The sequence below is a fragment of the Choloepus didactylus genome, chromosome 1 (assembly GCF_015220235.1).
Source record: "Choloepus didactylus isolate mChoDid1 chromosome 1, mChoDid1.pri, whole genome shotgun sequence".
Taxonomy (NCBI): Eukaryota; Metazoa; Chordata; class Mammalia; order Pilosa; family Megalonychidae; genus Choloepus; species Choloepus didactylus.
The window spans coordinates 171,388,740-171,409,763 of NC_051307.1; the positions used below are offsets into that span (position 1 = coordinate 171,388,740).

The window sequence follows — 21,024 nt, forward strand, 5'->3', positions numbered from 1 at the left end:
TGCAATCCCATTAAGCACAGCTACGAAGTACAAGAGATTCAACAATGATACAAAGCTTACATTCTATATTTCCTTTACCTTATGTCTCAACTGTGTCCCTTTGAGCCACCTGTCCTCTATCCTCCAATCCCATCCAAGTTCATCCTTGGCATTCAATCATCATCTATTTAGACTGTCTTTTTTTTATTTTTATTTTTATTTTTGCAGTTGTGGAAACATATATACAGCCTAAATCTTCCCATTCCACCCCCTCTCTAGCCTTCCATTAGTATGATTAATCACATTTAGAGCGTTGTAATGCTCTTTCCCACCATCCATTACTAGAAATTTCCCTTCACCTCAAACAGTAACTCCACACTCATTTCTTAACTCCCCACTGCCCCTTCCCCCATTTCTCTTAACCCAAACTCTACATTTCATCTCTGTGGTTATATTCTCTGATAATTTCTTTGTGTTTGCTGTGGGGGTTAAAATTAACCTCTTAAATCCATATCAATCTTGTTTTTCTTTGATACCACCTTCACTTCAATAGGACACATAAACTATGTTCCTGTACTCCTCCATTCCCCCACCTTTATATAGTTGTCTAAAATTACGTATTTTACATTGAGTTCAAAACCACCGATTTGTCATTACAGTTGGTGTATTTTATATCATGTAGGAAGTAAATAGTGGAGTTACAGTTCAAAAATTATTGACTTCTATTTGTATTCCATTGTGGTTGGAGAATGTGCTTTGAGTATATTCAAATTTTTTTTTTTTTTTAATTTCTTGAGGCTTGTTTTATGTCCCAGCTTATGGTCCCTTCTGGAGAAAGATCCGTGATCACTAGAGAAAAATGAGTGTCCTGGTGCTTTGGGATGTAAGGTACTATATATGTCCGTTAAAATTCTCTATATCTCTTTCTCCTTTCTGTTGTTTCTCTGTTGGTAGGGCTCCCTTTAGAATCTGAAGTAGGGCAGGTCTTTTATTGGCAAAGTCTCTCAGCATTTGTTTGTCTGTGAAAAATTTAAGCTCTCCCTTGAATTTGAAGGAGAGTTTTGCTGGATAAAGTATTCTTGGTTGGAAATTTTTCTCTCTCAGAATTTTAAATATGTCATGCCACTGCCTTCTCGCCTCCATGGTGGCCGCTGAGTAATCACAACTTAGTCTTATCTTGTTTCCTTTGTATGTGGTGAATTGCTTTTCTCTTGCTGCTTTCAGAACTTGCTCCTTCTCTTCAGTATTTGAGAGTCTGATCAGAATATGTCTTGGGGTGGGTTTATTTGGATTTATTCTATTTGGAGTTCACTGGGCATTTATGCTTTGTGTATTTATTTTGTGTAGAAGGTTGGGGAAGTTTTCCCCAACAATTTCTTTGAATATTCTTTCTAGACCTTTACTCTTCTCTTCCCCTTCTGGGACACCAGTGAGTCTTAAGTTTGGACATTTTATTTTATCTGTCGTATCCCTGAGATCCATTTCGATTTTTTTGATTTTTTTCTCCATTCTTTCTTTTGTTCTTTCATTTTCTGTTCTGTGGACTTCTAGGACACTGAGATGTTGTTCAGCTTCCTCTAGTCTTGTATTGTGAATATCCAGAGTCTTTTTAATTTGGCCAACAGTTTCTTTTATTTCCATAAGATCTTCTATTTTTTTATTTACTCTTGCAATGTCTTCTTTATGCTCTTCTAGGGTCTTCTTTGTGTTGCCTATATCCTGGGCCATGGTCTTCTTGATGTCCTTTAAATCCTTTGCCATGTTTTCGTTCCTCGATTGTAGTTCTTTGATTAATTCTGCTAGGTACTTTGTCTCTTCTGATAACTTGATTTGTGTGTTTGGAGTTGGATTCTCCATATCATCTGGTTTTAGCATATGCATTGAGATTTTCTGTTGTTTTTGGCCTCTTGGCATTTGCTCTGCTCAACAGGGTTCTTTTGAGTTGTAAAAAAAAAAACCTATCTAATTTTTCAGAAACACTGTTTGGTGACATACACTTTCTCTAACTGACCAGCAGATGGCATCTGTGAGTCACCTATACCTCTCAAGTCAGTTCTCCACCTTGTCCCTGCGGTGTGTGGGGAAATGATTCTTGTGAGGTCCAGCCGGAGAACTCAGCCTGGGTGTGTTGCTGGAGCCGTCTGCCCTGAATGCGGGGCGCTTGTACTGGTGGCCAGGGAGGAAGGACAGCCTCAATATTCAAATCCCCCTGGTTCCTGGAGATTCAAGGCTGCCACAGGAGTCCAAGCCTTCATTTCGTTTCAGCCCCAGCCCCTCTCTCTTGCTGTCCCACAAACCACTGGACTTGGCTTAGCGTCCCTGGGTTCTCCAAGCAGGTCCCCCCATCCAGCCACGATCCTCCAGGACCTCTGCCAAGGGAATGCCGTGCTATGTCACCAGTGTGCGCCATCCCTCAAGGGAAGCCCCGGGCCACCGGGCCCTGCCGGAGCCCTTTCAGCCTAATGCAAAAATGGCCAAACGGGGCGTCTCAACACCCCCCTCCTCACACAGTTCCTCCTTCCCAGCTCCGGGACAACTGGCAGGGCTCTGGGCTGTGGGCATGGCCCCGGGCAGGAGTTTATCCAGCCCTCTGTGGGGCCAGCTGCTAGCCGTGGGATTTCTTTCTGCTTGTGGCTCTCCCCTCCGTTCCCCAGGCCCCAAGGGTATCTGCAGCGGCCTATCTTCCAGGCCAGTCACCGAGAGGCCATCCCAGCCCCCTCTTGCTGTGTTTTACTGCGTGGTTCCCACAATCGCAGCTGCAGCCGCTCCTGGGTTTTTCCCTTTTTTTTTTCTTTAAAAAAGCCTGTTGGTCTCCAGGCACCAAACCCTGGCTTCCCCAGAGCACCACGTGGCTGCAGGTCTTCCAGCCAGCTTACTCACTAGTTTCAGAATGCAGACTCCCTGTTTCATCAAGTATACAGCCCCTGGGAACTAGCAGATCTCGTCCAGCTGGCGCATCACTGTAACCCGTATTCTGGGTCACTCTATGGTCCTTATCTAGTGTTTTTCAAGGAGGTGTTCCTTTGCCTTGTCTCACCTAGCTGCCATCTTAGTTTCTCCCCTCCATTCCCATTTAATGTTACTATTGACATAGTTCAATTTATGTCTTCTGTTTTACTTTTGTTTTCTATTTATCCCATGTCTGTGTGTTTTCCCTTACCAGTTTTGAGCTTATTATCAAATATTATTATTAAATAATATTAAAATAATATCAAATAATATCACCACATATTATTTTGGGGAAATGTTGAAAATGCAGTAATTGCTGAATAAAGAAATGATTACACAGACCAAGGGATGAATGTTCTCCACTTAACTTTATATTATTCCAAAAATACATAATCCTTGAACTTTTTGTCCTTTTCCAATAAATGATTTAAAATAGTAAATACTTAGGGGATAATTCTTCTGTGGTTAAATACATTTGGAATATTTTGCTTAATAACTGATTCATATTTTTAGAGATTCACATTGGTCATTAGCATACTAAATCACTGTGAATTCTTGCAGTAAAGAAACTAAATTAACTTATTTTTAGCCTGCATTGACCAATGCATTTGCTTATGTATCACTTCAATGACAAAATGATTCTTAACATTTTGTTTACCAATACTGTGTCTTGGAACAATATGGGAAGTACTGGGCTAAGAAAGCAGCCTCTTTCAGATCCTCATCTTTCTTGTCTTGTTTATGCTACCCTGGGTCCCCAAATGGTTTGGCTCCACATTTTATGTCAGGATTTTTTCACTTTCTTCTTTCAGGGCTCTTATTTATATCCCCAGAATATTCTCTGTTTTTGCTTTTGCAACTGCTTAAAATTTGCTTCAATTATGGTCTTTACCAATTGACTTCTGTAAAGGTTTGCACTATTCCATATGTTTCCCCAAATGTTAAATACCTTCTTTTAATATGTACCCACCAAATGGCTTCTGTTGATCAGTCCTGTGGCTTTCTTTTCCGTTTAAGTGGTTGGGCCTGTTTCAGTGTCCAAACTGCTTTGGTGGTGATGATTCCTTCATGATTAGGTCTAAATAAAATAAAGGTTCCCCTTGTGGTAAATGACAAAGGTGTCATGGCTCTCTTTGGGATGCATGGTCCTTTTTGCAAAACAGAATTAAATATTTTCTCAAACTCCAGAATTTACAAAGTATTTCTGTTTTATCCCTTAGGCCTCCATATATTATAATATATACATATATGTGATGAAAACCAAAATTTGAGAGAGCACAATTCTATTCCTGACAACCACTACTTTCCTGTAAATCTCACCGGGTGACGTGGAGCTCTTTGCTTCCTTTGACACAGTAGCACATTGTCGGCTATGGGAGGCAGGAGAAGCCCATGCAGATCAACCTGACCTGACTGCTAGCACTTCAGAGACCAACAGAGTATTATTTCATCTTCATTACATTTCACAAATGGATCATAGATTATATCCTTTAAAAGGAGCTATTCCAGTCATCTCCCTATAGCCACTCTTCTCCTAAAGCTTTAGAGAGAACTATTTCATATAGTCACTAAGACCCAAAAGTCAGTGTTCAAATTTTGTTTTGTAACCTCAGTCTTTTATTTTTTTCCCCCTCATTTTCCTGTCCTCAAAAAAGATTAGTAACTGTTGCTGAAATGTTAAGGAGTCATACCATTCTCAGCTAGGCACAGTGATAGTCAGTGTAGGGTAAGCTGTACTGAGGTAGGAACCTCCAAATCTCAGTGGTTTACAAGTTTTTGTTTCTTGTTCAAGTGAAATGCCTAATGCAGGTCAGCAGAGGGGGCTCCTCCATCTGGAATGTTGCTGATTGTCTGTGTCCCATCTGGAGAGGGGAACGAAGAATTATTTGACTCGAAAGATGTGCACATCATTTCTGTTCATATTTCATTAACAAGAACGAGTTCCAAGCTATAACTAATTTCAAGGGAGCAGGAAAGTGTAATCTTCTGTGTATCCAGAAGAAATGGAGAACTGGACACTGGCAAGTAATACTTACCGAGCACCTAAAAGTTAATAGGGAAATTTTGTCTCCTATTTCATTTTTCTCAAAGTTGAATGCCAAAATATCCCCCAATTGCATGTATCACACAGTGTCCAAGTAATCAAATACAGATAATAAGATGCTTCTGCTGGAAAATAGAGAGAACATCTCAGTTGTTGTCTGGGTTATGTCTGACAAAGCTAATAGATATGTTTTAAATTTGTGTCACTACAATGAAATCTCCTTAAGCCACAAAGATGGAAAGTAAAAACAGAGATTGTTCTTTAAGAGTTCTTTCTAAATGGCTATGAAAACTCAAATGTCTATCAATAATTCACATAAGGAAAGCAGCATCAATAATATCTTATAATAAAGTTCATTTCTTAGTCCTCTGAATTAATGTTATCACTGTAACTTTTTTGGGAGGAGGGTGGTTTACAACTGCCATGGGTTTTATTTAGCGATGAAAGCTTAGGGCAGGGTTAATTAAATGGTTAACCATTCCACTGGAAAGAAACATGGATATAGAGGCTAGAAATTCAAGATTACCCTCCAAGGCACTTCAGTAGATTCCAGTGATGTTATTTACATCACAAAAGAAATGACTTCAAAGGCAATTAACAAGAGAGAAACTTTTTAAAGTGAAGTGGCAAATTTCAGTGAATCAGGAGCCAAGTAGACTCTTTAGAAGAAGAAAAATTTACAATAAACATTTTAAACTCTGGAATGCATTTACAAAACTGCTTAGTTCCTTCAGAGTAAGAATTTTTTAAATGTACAAGTGAGTTTACAGTGACTTTAGATACAATATTATTAAAATACATTGTTAATCATAAAAATACTTTACTGTGTACATTTTGGGTCAACTGAAACTTACTGACAAAATTGACAAGCCATCCAAGACCTGTTTGTGAAGATATTTTTTACCCCATTACCATATACTGTTGTTACTGGACCAAGGTGGTAGATTCTTTGGCCCATTGCTCAACTGACCAATTCCTGAGTCACCAGGGTTTCAAAGAGAGAGTTTATTGCTCGGCGTGAAGAAGCAGTTAGAACAGATGGCCTATTGGTCCAAAATCTGTCTCTCTGAACTACAGTAATTCTACAGTGTTATAACATCAAAAGATGGGGCAGGTTTTAGGATAATGAGTACAGTGTCCCCAGATGAGGGTAATCAGAGGTGATCTAATTTTTGAGCATGTGCAAATTAATTACTGCTTAGTCAGAGAACATATGTAAGAAATAGCAGCCTTAATATGATGATGGGCATGATTTTTAGTATTATAGTGAGGATAGGTGACTCGTTAGATTAAAGTCCAAGCTACTGTGCATGATAGGTGGGCCCATTTTGGTTAGATCCAGCCTCAGTTATCAAGATAATTTTGGACTTGGGAGGGTTAGTTCTGGACTGACCCAAGGACCCTTCATTAATAAAACATTAGGGAATGACTGTCTTTAGTGATCATAAGACTTGAAAGTCGAAAAACTGGATGAAAGGATACAAGTGAAGGTTAGTCAAGGTTTTTACAATCACAAGGGCACAAAATAAAGGTTCTACAGTCATTATCAGAGATCAAGGCAGCTGGATTACAATTCGGGTTTCAGGTATCTCCCTCTGTGTACTCTAAAATATCAGAAAGTAAAAAGGAATATCTATATAATGATTCAGTAATCATAATCGGTCCTTAAATCCAAACTTCTCAGTTACAATGTTTTTGACCATTGTCATAAGCAAAATAGAAATAAAGATTGTACATTCACTTTTTTGACATAGGAAAAAATCCATTTGACTTCTGACAAAACCATCCTGCTTTTGTCATTTTTACATACGTGTTGTTGATATTAATGCTACATTTAGTGGACACAGATTTCTGAAGTGGGATATATTCAAATAATTCTTGCTTTGTAGGAAAGTTTTTGGTTATTTGTGAGTTCCCAAGAATGTATTCATAGGTGGATTCAAAGTTTTACGGATTTAAAAAATAAAAAGGAACCATAAAGCATAGTGTGACTCTCAAAGGAACAAAAATGATATCCCATGCAGAAGTTTTTCCTATGAGGTATGAATTTAACATGTATGTAACTTCGGAGATTGACTGTTTTTGTCCTCTTTGCCTGTGATTAATTATATATAGGCCTCTTATCTTCTTTGAATAGAGGGATCTAATGGATGTATCAGTTTGGACTCAAGTGGAGACCAATATCACATTCCAAATGGGCAATTTAAGAACAGTTGAATACACAGGGGATGGAACAGCCCCTCCTACCCAGGGCTAACATTAGAGGTTCCATTATAATTCCTAGGTCTGAGGGGGCTGGAGGAGGGGGCAATTCTGGAAACTTGAGTCAGAGACAGCGAGGTGGAGAGGACCACCTGACAGGTGCTGTGGCTTTCTGTTAGGGGATGCCTTCTGCCCACTTCAGCCATGCAGGGAAGCATGAATTAACATCCCAGCCCCAATCCCTACTTCCCTTTGATCTGTTTGTGTCCTGCATTGGCTGATTCCTACTAGAAGCCACAGAGCACGAGCCTGTTGGCGGCACAGAGGTAGGTGTATCTCCTAGAGAAGCAGATGGAAAGTACGCAATAAAATGGGTTATTCTGAATCCAAGTCAGTGTGGAAATTTTTGAAATTTAAAAAATTAGTTATTAGCTAACATTACTAATAGTTAGCCTGTTGGTGGTAGTTAGTTATGAACTAACTACTAACTGATAGTCTCAGAATAACTGCTTATTTGACAAAATGGATATTGGTGTTCCCCTTCCATACTTCCTAAATAATAAATAATTTGTGAGTAGATAACATTTTTGAAAAAATATACAGGCCTGTCATTCTTCATGTGTCAATGGGAAATTTAAGTTTAATAACTTATCAAATTCAACAACTGCAACTAATGGTAGATTTTTTTAAATAAATCTTAGAATTGGAAGAGATTGCAGAGATTTTTTTCTTCCTTGCTTTCTCCCTAGTACATGAATTTCTCCTTTTTTAAAAAATTGAGAATACCATATTTCTCTTAAAAAGGCTTCAATTCCTTTAATATTGATTCTACCTCCAGGCTCCTATGAACTTCCTTGATTCTTCTATGATCAATCCCAATCCCAAGTCCCTTTTATGACCTTCATCACCTGCTTTTTTAACCCTAACATTTTGTACTTTTAAAAAATTTTATGTGTGTTATATTACTTTAATGTGTATATATCTTCCCTTCCAAATAGAGTAAAAGGTTTCTGAGAGCTTGGATTGTATCTCAAAAAAATCTGTGAATTATCCTGAAGTTATTTTATGTTTTAGAAAAATAATTTGGACTTTACTGAAAGTGCAACAGAGAATGCCTTGTATTTCCAGTACTCCATGCTTAGGACTTGAACATAAATATTCATGAACTTGAAAAGGCTTGAATTTTCTAAACGTTTATTTAAGAACAATAAGACATCTAGACAGATAAGGACTGGCAATTCTGATTGACTTGTGCACAATTAGAAATAAACACAAAATACATAAACCACTATCAAATTAGTCAGATTTCCTTTATGCATTTATATGACCATTTGATAAGGTAAATTTGAAATAATAACTCAATTGTTATAAATAATGGGTAAAAGTGTGATTCTGAAGCAAATAATTTAGCATCCTCAGCTTTAAATAATTGTAATTTCCTGATATGGTAGAATCATGAAATCTAGAAGTTAAGAGATTTTTCAGAGGCCATCTGTTTTGACTTTTCACTAAAGGCAGGAATTTTCTTTCTGAGGTTACTGACAATAAGTTATTTTTGTCTGAATACTTCTGTAGAATGAAGTGCACTGTGCCTCCAGAGAACTCTACCCCAGTGGTTCCCAGTGGCTAAGCTTTCAAATCCTCTCAGAAGCTTTTTTGAGTTCTTATTTCTGTACCCAACCACTGACCAACAAAATCTCAGAATCTCTAGTGATGGTACTGGGTATCTATATTTTTTAAAGTTCCCCAAATGATTTTGATTGCAGCCAACCATGACAAATAGTGGTTGTGGTAGTTTATTATGTACCCCAACTAAGATCTATATGTTGTTGAAAATGCATTATCAGCTAAGGGGCAGCCTCATTTGTGAACAGGATCTTCTAAGATCCTATTTATCTGTGGTCAAATTGAATGGGGGTGAGAAGACTTTGTTAAGAGGGGAAATTCAGACACAGCAGAAGGACCCAGAAGCTGGAAGTCACCAGGAGCTAGAAGAGTAGACACAAGGAGAGAAAGATCCACCATGTGACAAAAAGAGCGATACAAGCCAAGAATTGCAGCAAGCCAGCACCAGAATGCTGTAGAATTCTGGAAGAAAGCATGGCCTTGCCAATGCCTTGATTTTTGGTCTTCTAGCCTCTGAAGCTAGGAGCCAAGAAATTCCTATTGTTTAAGCCAACCCATTTGTGGTATTTGTCTTAGCAGCTTCAGTAAACTAAGACAGTGTCCCTTTCCATTTCTCAGGAACTTACAGCTATCAGAAACTTCTTTATATTTAGTTGACATATGTTCTGGTTTGCTAATGCTGCCATTATGCAAAATACTAGAAATGAATTGGCTTTTATAAAGAGGATTTATTAGATCACACATTTACAGTTCTGAAGCCACAGAAGTGTCCAGACCAAGGCATCAACAATAGGGTACCTTCACTGAAGAGTGGCTGATGGCATCTGGAACACCTCTGTCAGCTGGGAAGGCACATGGCTGGCATCTGCTAGTCTTTGTTCCCAGGGGGCTTTTCAAAATGGTTTTCTACAAAATGTGCCTGGCCTTGTCTCTGTTAGCTTCTTCAGCTCCTGTGCATCTAAGTGTTGGGGTCCTCTCTTAGCTTCTCTGGAGCAAACTCTGGGCTAGCATCTCAAAGCATCAGCAAGTGTCTGGGCCTGTGATGGCTCTTTATAAAGGACTCCAGTAAACTAATCAAGACCCTCCCTGAATGGGCAGGGTCACACCTCCATGGAAATAATCTAATCAAAAGTATCACTTACAGTTGGCTGGTTCACATCTCCATGGAAACAACCTAATCCAAGTATCCCACAAGATAGATTAAAACATGGCTTTTGGGGGGTCATAATATATCCAAACCAGCACAACATGCCTCTCTATAAAGCCTATTATTCTGTTTTTCCTAATTCTGTCCCTCTTGAGTTACATTTAAAAAGCTATATAACTCTACTTTTTTTCCATGAAAAAGTATTTTTTCCATGAAAATATTTCTAAATTTGAAGGTAGCTAACATCTCTCTTCCTCCCTTCTTTGTGGCATGTTTTCAGCAATCAGTGGTTTCTCTTCCTTGAAATTTTATTTTTGTGACATGATATCCAGACTCTTCATCAATGTGATCAAGCTCCTTTTACTCTGTCTCCTCCTCTTGACCTGTTCTTAATGACAACCTCAAATGACCCCAGTATCCTACAGTGATATTTCCAGAACAGAAGTTATTGTCTATCATAATGTTTTAGCATACAATGGTGAATCCAGGTCTTATATTTGCTCTTCTCTGTTAAAAACCTCTTCTCCAAAATATCTGCATGGATGGCTCTCTTCTGCTTTTCAAATTTATGTTCATAAGCCAAATTCTTAGTAAGGTCTCCCCTGGCTAGCTTTCTAAAATAGTAACCCCCCACCTCACCCATCCACAATTTATTTGTCCTCAGTGGCTTTGTCACTCTCCATTGTCCTACATAATGTACTTATTTACACTTATTGTGTACTTATTGTTCATTGTCTTCATCCCCTCTTTAGAATGTTGTTTCTGTGAGGAAACAAATCTTTATATGCTTTGTTCTCTGCTATATGGTTGGCACATAGTGACACATATTTGTCTTTTATGAATAAAGTCACTTGGATTATGCATTATATCTATTTTAATCAAGAGATATTGGGGCATTGAATAGAAGAGGAAAATGGAATCTCAGTTTTTAGTTCAAAGAGACATTAGAAATCCTGAAAGGTGAGATGCTCATATCTCAGATGAATGAACTGAAGCCCAGAGGTGATCATCTATGTAGCAAGTGGCACAAGAAAGGCCTAGGAACAATACCCAATTCTCAGTCTACTCAGTTTTCTTTTTATTGGGCTAGCTTTCAAAACAGACCCTCTTTAGTCTGTATTGAAAAGATTTCCTTCTGAAATGTTAGAAAACTCTGGTTCCTTAAATTATCTATATATGTACTTAAATTTGAAACTTGATTTAACCATGAAGATATAATCTTATATAGGTGCTTGTCTGAGGGAAAAATTTATTTTTTGATATTAATAAAATATATTGTAGAATATGGACAGTGCACAAACACTATTATCAATATCTATCAGAAAGAGTTTTTCAAAAAGCCTAATAAATCATACTTAATATTTGTTTCCCCATTTATGAATATTCCACATGTCAGCATTTCCAAATCTGAAAAATGATGGAGTGAATTTAAGGAAACAATATGATAAAGAGTTTAAAAAGGTAGATAAAAGGGTAGAAAACCCACTGGTAATTTACCAACTTTTTTGCTGTATTTTTCTTATCAAATCTGGTAATTAGTAACAGAGTACTGTCAACCTAGCCATGTGCTGACTTCAGTTGATGGTCTGCAAGCTCACTTTCAAAGCACATTTCACTAGCAAACTCTTTAATAAATGCTGTTTAAACAGAAGCACTTTCATCTCCAAGGCTGAGGACAATCAGTTTTAAAAGATTTAGAAATGCTAATGTGTTTCTTTGTTATAAACTCTGCATAGGTATACATAGCAAGATAGAGACAGGTATATTAAGAAGATAGATACAGTTACAAAAACAAGATTCTACTGTACATACTGAACATTTTTTTCTTTTTTAAACTTGAAATATTTTAAACATATAGAAAATGATATAACATGCCAAATGACTTTCATCTGTATTTACAAATAACATGATGTCTTCAGATGTCGTGTTTTAAAGAATTAAAGATTTTATATCCTCTAAAGCTCTTCTTCCCTATTTCATGAAATTGGAGAACTCAATAATGAGTTAGAGAAAGAAATGCAAGAAGAAATGCAGAGGTGAAAAGATCACTTTAGAAATTAAGGCTCAGCTAAAAGCAATGCAAGAGCAAATTAACTAGCTAATAACACCTTATGGGATATTGAAAGTTGAAAAGAGGAAAATTTAAAGCATCTAATCTAAATGAAGAAATAGATTTAAAAAAAGGCTTTACGAGAAAGTGATGAAATTGAAGATAAGCAAAGAGCACCTAATATACAAAAAGTAGAAGTCTCTGACAAAAAAGTCAAATTAAGCAAATACTATAAACTAGAATTCAAGAAAACTTTCTGAGATTTAAAGACAAATATTTAAAACTACATTTAAATTACACATTCTAATAAAATTACAGAACTTTAAAATAAAGATCTAACCAAAATGATCTTATAAGGGACACATAAGACACTATCATTAGACTTTTTGACAGCCACACTCTATGCAAGAAGAAGATAGAGTAACATATAAAATATGTAAGATACTTGAGGAAAGAAAATGTCAACCAAAGATTTTATATCCAGCAAAATTGACCAGAAACTATCAATCTGCTATCAATATGCAAGAACTTAGGGAACATTGTTCCCATAAACATTTCCTGTAGAATTAGAGAGCAAGTTTCAGACAACCAAAAATAACTGGAAAGACATTGTCATAAGGACAAGTTATAAACATTAAATAGGTACTTATTTATAGAGCCAAATCTAAATGAGGATTAAAAGAGAGTAGCAGTTGGCAATGGTCTTATGCTCTGACAGTGAACAGAACCATTAAAAATGAAAGAGGGACAATGAGAATAGAATACATATATTAAAAAACCACTTAAATGGTTCTCAATAATCCTAATTTGTAATGGTAGTCTTGGTATTAATATACTGAGATTATTGTATGTGTAATGTGTGATAAAGCAAATAAATAATTTTGAGATATTCCAATTCTCTTATCCTCTGTATCTTTAATTATCAGAATTCACAGTGTAGAAGAAAGATACAAATGTAACACAGAAAATGTTAAATTTAAAACCTGCAGTCCTGAAATAGAATTAGAAATCTGAGTATGAACCTATGTAGTATTATATATATGCATAGTTCTCCAGTGAGTATCCTAGCACCTAGGCTATGGTCTTGAAATACCATCTCTCACTAAAAGAAGCCAGAATTTCTTGGGTAAATTACCGGTTCCACTCCTGGGGCAGGAAATATATAGAATGAGTCTGAAACACTTACTTATACTAGACAGTAAGAAATTTACCAGACACCACTAGGGTGATATCAAAAGAACTCAAGAGCAAACGTGAAGATTCTCTCACTGGCCAAAGATGGGATAAATTGAGCTTCAATAAGGATAAGAAATACAATGGATTGAAACTTATAAAATATGTCTAAATTCATGAATTTGTCATAATATTTATTTTAAAAACCCAATTGGTCACCTTCAGAGGATGATGATTTATATTTAAAATTAATTTCTTAAAATGGGAAAAATCAAACTTTTCTCCTGTCTTCCTGTATTAACTGGGGAAACCAAATAGGCAATGAGGGGAAGCATCACTTTATAAAATTATTTCAGCCAAATAAAATGTTGCAGAGTTAGAATATCACCATTATCAACTCCCAATGAGTTAATGGATCTAGAAAATGTACACCACTGGTTGCTAATAACACAGAATGTAAGACAAGTGAAAGCCGTGTACTTCCTGATAAGACAACTTCACCTCTGGACTTCTTAAAGGAATTGAGAAAAGTTGGCTAGATGAAATTTTAAGCCCTTACTGAAAGCATAGGACTCAAAGAGTTAATCAAAAAGACATTCCATAAGAGTCAAACCAGCAGCATCAACATCAAGTGGGAGCTTGTTAGAAAAGCAGATTTCCTGACCTCTCCCCAGACCTACTGAATCAGAACATACATTTTATCAAGATCCCCAGTGATTCCTATGCACATGCAAGTTTGAGACACACTGCTATATACCACTGGTATTCTGAGAAGGGATAAACTTTTGTTTGATGTTTACTGGCAGCAGTGAGGCTGGCTTAGCTAGAGAGCAATTCAGATACTAATCAAACTTAGTTCCATGGGAACCAGGAAAATAGATGAGGAAAGCAGTCAAAGGATTGATAAATAATGGATTACCATAGTATAGTTAACATCATAAATACATAAGCCTGGAGAAATTCACTGAAGCCATTGAAGTAATCACTTTCAGGGACTATCATTGGTCATTTTGTACTGGTAATGCTAAACTTGTAATTCTTCTCACTATAAATTAAGAGACATCAGCTGCGCCTGTTAAAGTAAAGACCTGGGTATTATTCCTGTCTGACCCTGGGCAAGGCATTTCACCTCCCAACATTTTAGTCATTCCAGCTGTAGATGAGGATTTACAACTTTCATTAGTAATGAGGTTGAGATCCTCATTTGGGTGAAACTTATGCAAGTGCCAAAGATGATTATTATTTTAGCTGACAGATAAAAGAACTGTTACTTGTTTTTGAAATGCTTTGTGAAGCAAAAGACACAAGGATGAAATTATGCAGATCATCTTTTTTGTTTTGCCTGCTTATGGAGTTTGATTGAACTCTTGTGAATCTCATGGTAAATATGCAACATAACAAAAGATTAAATGAAAGAACATTTAATTACCTGAATCAGAGCTTATAAAAATGTATGTGTTTTCCTGGTAGGGGGAGAGGATTGGTATAATTAGTACCCCTGAATTTAGGAAAATTGTGTCTAGCAGGAAAATGTGTACATGTTTGGCAAAAATTGAGTGACAGGTCAAGAACTCTTCAAGCTAAGATTATATCAACAGATGCATTCCCCATCTGCTCACTGAATACACCAAAATGGAAATCACATTTTTTTTCTCTGCCTGTCAACTAAAGTTCCAGTTAAACTGAAAGCCCATAAAGCATGCCACACTAATAACCTAGACTGAAAAATGTAAAACATGAATAATATACTAGGAAAGGAAAGTATTTTCTCTGTGAAACTAACAGTATTGTTAAGACTTCTTTTTCCTCATCTTCATTATGAAACTCACACTTCTGATCCCAAAAGGCACAATCCAAAGGCACAGAAGAGCACATAATTCAACTGTAAAAGCTGACAATAAGCAGTGTTATCAGGGCAACAGGTCACCAGTACCAATGTTTTAAAATTTCCCATATTGAAAGGGTGGAGACTGCTCTGAAGCATCCTTACCTGCAAGACATATGTGACACTTCTGTGACTTGAAGTGGTGTTTAGGATAGATTGTGAAAATGAGTTATTCAAGTTAAATTGAAAATAACAGAAACACTCACCAGGAAGTTATCCATGCAATTTACTCTTCACTGTGCATTCAGATACCAACAAAGATTTAAAGCGTACCTACTGTGTGATAGGATTTGTGCAGGGGCTGGAGCTACTATACAGAACAATAAATACCCACTGCATCCACCCCTTCCCCACCCCTCATTGTTCCTTATTCAGTCTGATCAATAACCAGGCTGCACATCTTGTACTTTAGCACACATATTGTTACAGAGAATTCTCCACCCATTTGCCTGGTATTTTTCTAAACTTACTATAAATATAGAGTCTCAATCAACATTTTGCAGTGACCCCAATTATTGCTGTTACTATTTGCTACTGCAATAATCCATGCAAGGCAATAAAGAAAATCAGAAACTTAGTTTCATCCAATATTAACTATGTAAAAGTGTTAACTGGAATGATTTATCTCTCCATGCTGAGGTAGAGAAGAAGTTATCTACATCGTGGTTTATATTTTCTTCAGGGTTAACAGTAACCTGGATTAGTTTTCCCTACCTAACAGAAGTTCTCAACTAAGCTTAGTGCTCGTGTTACATTATCAGATCCAGCCACCTGGGGTTCTGACATAATAGCAGTTGTATTATATTATTTAATCCATTATATTATTTAATCCTTACAACAAAGCCCTTGTGGAAATATGACACAGAGGGCGATGAGAAGTAATAATACATCAATGGAGCTAATTATATGTGAGAGGGGGAAAAAAGATTCTGCAAATATAGAAAAATAATGAAATATTTCTAAGCCAACAGAAATTCTGAGGAAACCTGGATGTGGGAGAAATAGAAAAGTTGTGGGAGTCAATGTTTTTCTGATTAGAAGTATAGAAAGATCAATATGTGGATCATCATGGATAGTTGGCAAGTCAGTTATTACATTTGCTTTTCTTTTCATCAAAGGAGATGCTGCTCAACGGGAGCAAATACACTACCTGCAGACCTGCTAAACAGCTAATGTGTGGCTAATGCATGATATTGGAAGTAAAGGACAGGGTGGAATCTTCAGGGGCTCCACAAGTTTGGATAGAAAACAACCACTTGGATGTACAGATGGTGTTTTCATCACTTCTTTCTAACAGTTGGGACTTTGGAAGGGATAGAGAAATCTTGGATGGAAACAATTGGCTATGCAGATGGTGATGGTGAACAGGTTTGGGATTTGTGGGCAACAACTTTAAATTCCAGACTCATGGATTCTTTCCACAGAAGGATAAGAAGGAGGAGAAGAAGGAGGAGGAAAGGAAGGAGGAGGAGGTAGGAGAAGAAAAAGAAGAAAAAGAAAATGATAGAGAAAATGTAACTCAATACACAAGTAAGAGAAGAATGTGTATTAAGATATGTTTTCTTTATCCTTTATCTTTAGAAAGAATTGGGAAGCCACATCTAAAATAGCTATCCAGAGCAATTGGGGATCTGAAAAGCTTTGCCAAATTTCAGCTGATAAGCAATTCTGAATAACTTAATTGAATTAGTCACTTGGCATTCATAATGTGGTTATTTGATGTGTAGTCCAGTAAATAGGAGAAATTTTTCAGAAAATTAAAACTATTCACAGAAATCAAGTTTACGCTGGGAGAAGTGAAAAAGCAGTAAGACAAGTAAAATCTAGTAGAGACCCGTTTCTACAATTATGAAGGAAACACAGAGGGAAGGCATTCTTAATTATGAACAGCCATTCGAAACTGGCTGTTAGAAACTAAGGGATAGTCAAGGATTTGGTTTGGAAAATGTATATGACATTAGCATTCATAATAACTACTCTTTATATATTTATTTGAAACAAAGAGGGCCAGTTACAGATTTTGGTTCATTTGCTGTGAATGACCTTTTTTTTTTTTTTTTTTTTTTTTTATGTAAACTAATCTACCTCTTTGCAGAATTCCAGTACTTTGGTTTTAAATTATAGTTTGGGGTCATATGTCCTTAAGTGGAAGGAGCCTAAAGTAGCCACAATAACCCCTTTTAGCAAATGCATGTCTTCTTACCAAGCTGTGGGAAAGCGCTGGAGCCTCTTCACCCATAAAAAGTAGAGACACTGCATTCTGTGCCTTCTACATTTAAGACCAAGGTCTTTCCTGTTTTCGAATGACTTTTGTTAGCAAGCCCAGCAGGAAGCAGTAAATAAAAGTGCAGTAAAGCTGATCTTCCAGACTTCACTGCATTATCTGTGGAAATATGTTGTCACCTTGTGTTACAGGGTCTCCACCTCCAGGAGATGCTGTCTCTCCTTCTGACAGCTGGCTTTGTCCCTGTAAAGGGAGAGATCCCTTAGTTAATGTGGATCGCTTGCCTTATGTAACTTTAATAAGGTGCAGGGGTGTATCTCCAGAGACACAGCGACAGAAATCTTCCCTAACATAAATTGATCATTACCCTCTAGAGCTAAAGAAAGCTTCTCTACTTCCTTGAGTTCTTTGCTCCTTTTAGTTCCAGCTAGTACAGTAATTTTGTTTTCTGAAAATGTTAACTCGTTTACATTTTCCTAGAGACAGTCAAGACCCTAGATTCCCATTCAAAGTTCATGGCCTCAAAGTTGTGGCAAATGGCAAATGCACTGTAAAAGTTATATGCCAAAAATGTGGCCAGAGAAAGATATTTCAATCATGGAAATCATGAGAAAATATCTGCTTAATTTGAAAGCTAGGAAAACAGTTCCTCAGAAATGTGCCTGTATTAACATGTTCCCTGGTTCTAGATTTTCCCTTGTTGCAAACTCTTTATTTTTGCATGCATGTAATTTGTTATGAAGAGATTTCATTGTGTTTACTCAGTCTCGTTTGTTTAGAGATGACACTATTTATTCGATGTTTAATTAACATTTCAGACAGCTTCTACACATGAGCTACATTTTTACACATCCATGTTCTTCACAAATTCTGACCACTTTAGCAAAAAATTCTCAACTCTCTCTCAAGCAATATTTCTTTAACTGTCATTTGACCTCTAGGTCTTAGTTTCCCCATTATATAGTTGAAGAAATAGTAAGAATGTACCCCTGCCTATCTTAGGTCTGTTTTTTAGTCCAGTAGGGAGAATGTACCTAAAAGCACTTTGTTTTATAAATGTATACCTTTATTGAATAATTGTTGATGTGCCTAAAATGAAAAATTGCTATTCAAAGGCTGTATTTTAATGCAGTCTTCAATAAAAGGCTACTTGAAAGCATTTTTATAGGGAGCTGAGCTCATGAGCTTGATACAGGAATTAAGCTTAGACAACTACATGAATGCATGGTTAATATCCCTTTGACTCTCTTGTTTTTGTGTTAGACTTCTCTTATGAATTTTTGGTAGAAGAGATAATTCAAGGTGCAATCTCAGGTAAATGTCTGCAGTGCAGAAATCCCATGTTATTGATTTAAGTATGATCCCTGCACTTTCGATATGAGGCTTTGCAGGTGATGATATTGATGATCTGTAGTGAAAATTTCAAAATGCATTGAATTTTTCTCAGATTCACTGCTCCACTTCTTAAATGTGAAGCTCTGAGGTATCTTTTTTTAATCCAAGCAGTTGTAGATTTGCTCAAAAGACTGGACAAGTATTCAGTTGAATCCCTTGAATTTCATGACAGTAGCAAGGCAAAAATAGTTTTGGCCTGGCAAATTTAAGGGCAGGTGTTGCCAGTTGGTTGCCTGAACCACAGAAAAACTCCCTTCTGGCCTGTCTAAAATGCCTGATTTTGAATGGTATTACCTCCTGAGTGGCCTGCCAGGGAGAATTATTCAGAATGTACTCACAGGAAGTAGAGTTGCTGGATGAATCAGGAATTGTATTTTTAAATGTTAAAGAAGGTCTGCCCCAAACTGTAATTTTGGTTTTGGCATCATCAAGGTTGAACTGACAATTTTTTTTTTTCTTCTTATGGTATTTAGCCAATGGGTTCAGCTGCTTCTACTTGGAGTTTTGAAGTTCATGTTAGTAAAACACTCATCAGGAGATTCTCTATAAAATAAAATTAAAAATCATTACAGTACTGAAGGTATATTACAGCATTCTGTTATTGTTACAAATCTAACCAAAGACTGGAAAATATATGAATCCTGCTTTCTGAAATATAGGTTTTCCGTACTTGAGGAATATGAACACTTTTGAAAATTGGTAAATTAAATTCAATCTTCAGGTGGCCTTCCATGCTTAAAAAGGTGATGTGATTGTTAGGGGTAAAAATCCTCCAGTGATTTTTATTATTGCTTTCAAGTGTAAAACAAAAACGAAGACTCCATGGTTCTTGGTTTTGGGGGGTTTATGTCCACTTTGCGAATTTAATGAAAGCTAAATGCCTCACCTAGAAAACTGAATGAAGCACACACCACACAATTTGGATTATAATGCCATTGCATTCCAGGTTCCCCAATGGACTACAAGACTCCCCTGTGTCCCACAGTACTTATCTGTACTTATATACCTAGCAAGTTATTTTTATTTCTTTCCAACTCTCATTTTTTCAGCTTTCTTTCTTTTTTCCATGAACTCTCCCTAGTAAGTCTTCTCTGAGTTCTTGCTTAGCACCCTCACCCTCACTGAAGTCCAGTTTGTCTCTGAAGCTATAATAAGCATAGATCTCAACCTGTGAATGACAAAAGTAAGAGCTACCATTTTCTGGGTTCTACTCTGACTCGGTACTTCCCAGAGTGCTTCGCATACAATATGCACCACTCCACACTGTTCTGAGGTTTCTGGGATGATTTGTGTGTACCATTCGGTATGCCACTGATTCAGAGAGTGCAAGAGATACCATCAGCATTTAAGAAACAAGCAATGGTGGTCCCACATCTCTAATTCTGTTCAGAAACCGAGAATCACTGGTTAAAACTCCAGACTATTTATGCCTCTAGTGTCCCTCAGAATGAGGATAGCTTTAGATCACAATGTGTGTCCATCCAAATGCCCAGCCATTTACCCTTTAGACCTGGTTGGAGTTGCTGATGGAGCAGCCCTGTGGACCGTCTTGTTGAGAAATCTCACTTCCTTGCCACCTGCTCTGAAATCTCATCTCTACTGCACATCTCTGACGGTTGCGTTTTGCTTTGCTTCCTCCACACAGGTAACGGCACTGAACCAGGAAGTCTCCCAATTAGGGAAAGACATGAGGAATGTGATGCAGCTTCTGGAAAATGTTCTGTCACCTCAGCAGCCGTCGCGATTTTGCTCTCTGCACTCTGCCTCTGCGTGTCCCTCCAGAGAGAGCTTACAGACCAGGATGACGTGGAGTACTCACCAACCTTGCCTACACTTGCAAGCAGGTGGAACTGCTTGCACCCAAGCACAGCTTTATCACAGTAACGTCACCTCAGACATTTGGAGTGTGGATCCCTTCTCTGGGGGAAGCAGCCCCCAACGAACAGGAGCTCATGCGTCAAATCCTGCAGATGGTGAACTTTATCACTCTCCAAACCTTGAATATTCACCTTCCCATTACCAAGTTGTCCAAGAAGGTCATTTGCAATTTTTAAGGTGCGCCTCTCCACACTCAGATACTACCCTGACGCCTCTGCAGTCCATTTCAGCGACTCTCTCATCCTCTGCCTGTTCCTCCTCAGAAACGTCTTTGCACCTGGTTCTCCCAAGCAGATCAGAGGAGGGCAGCTTCAGTCAGGGAGCAGTTAGTTCCTTCAGTCTGGAAAACTTACCAGGATCTTGGGACCGGGAAGGCGTGGCATCAATCTCTACCAAAACCTTGGAAAATTTCCCTCTGGAAGTTGTTACAAGCACAGCAGAAGTGAAAGACAACAAAGCCATAAATGTATGA

General features: G+C 37.4%; 1 protein-coding gene across 1 annotated transcript in view; it reads left to right on the forward strand.

The window, feature by feature from the left end:
* The window catches only part of KCNH8 (potassium voltage-gated channel subfamily H member 8), a 449,367-nt gene extending 428,343 nt beyond the window's left edge, over window positions 1–21,024 (forward strand). Inside the window, exon 16 of the mRNA XM_037828156.1 lies at window positions 20,320–21,024. Coding sequence (XP_037684084.1) covers window positions 20,320–21,024 — 705 coding nt within the window. The remainder of the gene's footprint in view (window positions 1–20,319) is intronic.